The following is a 3,131-nucleotide window of genomic DNA, read 5'->3' as shown; positions in this document are numbered from 1 at the left end:
CCGCTCCGGCCGGGGCGGCGGGAGGGGGCTGTGCACAGGCCGCCCGCAGTCAGGTACCCTCCGAGACGCGGTCTGCGTGGGGCGCCAGGGGAGCGCGGCGCTTCCCCGACCTCGGCGGTCCCCGCAGCCCGCCCTTTGGCCTTTCTCACCTCCCCGCGCCTCGCTCGCTCCCGGCCGCCCGGGGGTCGCCCTGCCTTGTCCCACGCCCACCCCGGGGCCGGCACCTGCGCGGTGGGTCCCGCTCTGCCCTTCACCCCTGTCCCCCCAGGTTTAAGTAACTTTGAAAATGTCCACCAGCCGCACTGCGGAGGAGGCTTCAGACTGCAGCGTTGAGTAACCCGGGGGGAGGCTGTGCTACGCACGCCGGACTTTGCCCTCTCTTTCCACTCTTGTTAAATGGAAGCGGATCACCGAGGTTAGGAAGCCGAGAGACCGACTTCCAAAAAGAGCAACGTGGGCAAAACTCTTACGTATTGGGTGTTTCACAGACTTTTAGTGATAAAGACACGTGTGTTAATTCACGAATGGCCTTTCATGTGTTGTAAATCACACCTTTGTATAGATTATAGATACCTGTCCCAGAATTTTATTTAGGGATAAAATTTATGATTTTCAACAGCTTTATATAACTTTCTTTACTCCCTCGGAATTTGGGAATTGTAATCCGCCACGAATCTAGAAGTTTATAGAATACAGAGTCTTTAAGAGCTTTAGGACTCAGTAAGTCATAGCCTAGTGGGAAGCCTGGGCCAGGTGTACTGACTTTCCATTCAGCCTCTGTGCCTTCTGGCAGCTGCTGCCCCTGTCTCTGACGCATTTGCTTACTTGCCAAGGTGAAATGTGTGAGGACTTCTGCTTGATGAATGGAGACACAAACTTTTTTTTTTTTTGGTTCATTTGTTTATCCTGAGAGAGTGTGGTTCACCACATTGCTCTTGTAGACATAAGTTGTAGGATTATCAAAGGAGAATAATGCGTTCAAGTTTTAGTGATGTAATAAGGCCTGAAGACCCTAGCCTATCCACTTTATTATAGGAGAGGTTCTCCCAAAAAATTAATGAAAAATATGTATTATGAAAAGGCCTATGCATTGATTTCATTTTTTAACACCAAAATAAACTAATTTTGTTCTTCCATGAACTTTTTGAAGTCCCTTGGTACAGTTTTGTCCTGGTCCCAAATTCACTCTTTGATGTTTAGCTAACTGCCCTGGTACTTAGGTACTCAGATATTTACTTATTTTTTGAGAGAGATTTTTGCTATGAGTATGTGTGCTTGCTGGAGAGACAAGAGACGAAGAGATGGAAAGAGAAATCACCCCCAGGGGGGATGGCCACACTGCAATCCCTTCCTCTCCATTCTCCTCTTGGGATCTTGGGCACACTCACACAAATGCCTGACTTGAGTTTCAAGCTGCTGGGTCCAGGACTTGAACCATGGTCACCCCTGTGGGAGTTCAGCAACGTAACCATTATGCCATCTCCTGGTCCCTCAGATATTTATTGAATGAATGGATCACATACATCCTATAGGTCAGTGAGTCTCACCTTTTATATCATTGAGCAATTTACTTTGGGGAGGGAGTAGAAATGTGAGGGCCATGGGAACCAAAATTATTATTTTTGTGATAGTGTGCTTGCCAAAGAGAGACAGACAAGTGAGAAATCACCGTCCCAGCAGGGCTGGGCAATCCTTTCTCCTCTCAGAATTTTGGGCATGCACACATATGTGCCCAGTGTGTGTTTCAAGCTGCTAGGTCCAGAACTTGAACTGCACAGTCAGCCAGGTGGGATGCAGCAGCCTTAACCACCATGATAATTTTTTTTTTTTTGGAGAGGTTTTTGCTATAGGGTGCGTGCACTCACCAGAGAGAGAGAGAAACAGAGAGACAGAAAGTGAGGAACCCCCCTCACCCACTCCCCCAACCCCCGGGATGGCCACGTTGCAATCCCTTCTCTTCCATTCTCCTCCTCTTGGGATCTTGGGCACACACATACATGTGCCCAGCGGGAGTTTAAACCACTGGGTCCAGGACTCGAACTGCTGTCAATTACATGGGAGTCCAGCGACATAGCCATTCTGCCAACTGCTGATCCTGCTAAGTTTTTTTTTTTTTTTTTTAATAACTGGCAAAAGATATGCAGAAGTGTGTCAGCGTACTGAGTAATTTTTTTAATAAATTGTCATTTTGCTTGGCTTACACTTCCAGAATGATGTTTCCTGTAGTGATAGCTTATTATCTTCTACATGTATGAACTTGAATCAGAAATAGAAGGGCAGAAAATATACAGTGGAAAAATTTTGGAAAGTAAATTATACACGATGCTGTGACTTTTGTCACATTAAAGGTACAAGGTGTATATGAAGATTCGGAGACAGTGAATTGTTAATAATTATATGGAACTCTGGATTCCACTTGAATCACTTCTGAAATGAAACCACTTTTTGCAGATTAAAAATCCATCAAGAAAAATTAAATGACTTGTGTAAAGTCACACAAGTATAGGTAGACCCAGAACTCTGGCTTCTAGGCAATTTCTAAGTTTTTCCTAAGAGAGAATGAATGAACAGTGCTGGCCCCATATTGCAGTAGTTAAGCCCTGCATATTAGGCTTTGAATCCTGCTCCAGTGGCTTGAAAAATATGCCAGCCTCATGTGTAAGTGCCCCAAAACTTGATAGGATGGAGAGATGGGGGAAAAGGGATTGAAGCATGATTATGCCCCACTTGGGAGGAGGGGTGCCTTCTCTGTCTCTCCGGGTGAGGACATGCACATGCTGGCAAATATTTTAAAATTAAAAAAAGAGACTAAAAGAAAGAGGAATTGATAATCAGTCCATTTATCAAAAAATGAATAAGGTTTGAAATTTTTAAAGTGTTACTGTGTAGCTTAGAGGTTAGTAGATACAACCTTAGATTATACGTTAGTGATATAACCTTAAATATTGGCTTTAGAGGTTAGTAGATATAGCTTAAATGTTGAATATTTATTAATATAGCTTTGACATGGGAATTTCAGTCTGGCTATATGAACTTGTGCCTGGGAATTTCAGTCTGGCTATATGAACTTGTGAGACTGGGCTCCCCAAACATATTTGTATTGAATTTATTTGTATAGTGCTGAGCTCAGG

The 3,131-nt window shown here is 44.4% G+C and overlaps 1 protein-coding gene across 1 annotated transcript in view; it reads left to right on the top strand.

Moving 5' to 3' along the window:
- Positions 1-3: 3 nt before the first annotated feature.
- SUGCT (succinyl-CoA:glutarate-CoA transferase) overlaps positions 4-3,131 on the top strand; it is a gene marked incomplete at its 5' end in the record, with an annotated part of 825,119 nt that continues 821,991 nt past the window's right edge. Inside the window, 1 exon segment of the mRNA XM_014585757.2 lies at positions 4-53. Coding sequence (XP_014441243.1) covers positions 4-53 — 50 coding nt within the window.

This window comes from Tupaia chinensis, unplaced genomic scaffold (genome assembly GCF_000334495.1).
Source record: "Tupaia chinensis unplaced genomic scaffold, TupChi_1.0 Scaffold000088_1, whole genome shotgun sequence".
Lineage (NCBI taxonomy): Eukaryota > Metazoa > Chordata > Mammalia > Scandentia > Tupaiidae > Tupaia > Tupaia belangeri.
Note: the sequence above shows the minus strand (reverse complement) of the source record. Positions and strands in the feature narration are given on the sequence as shown.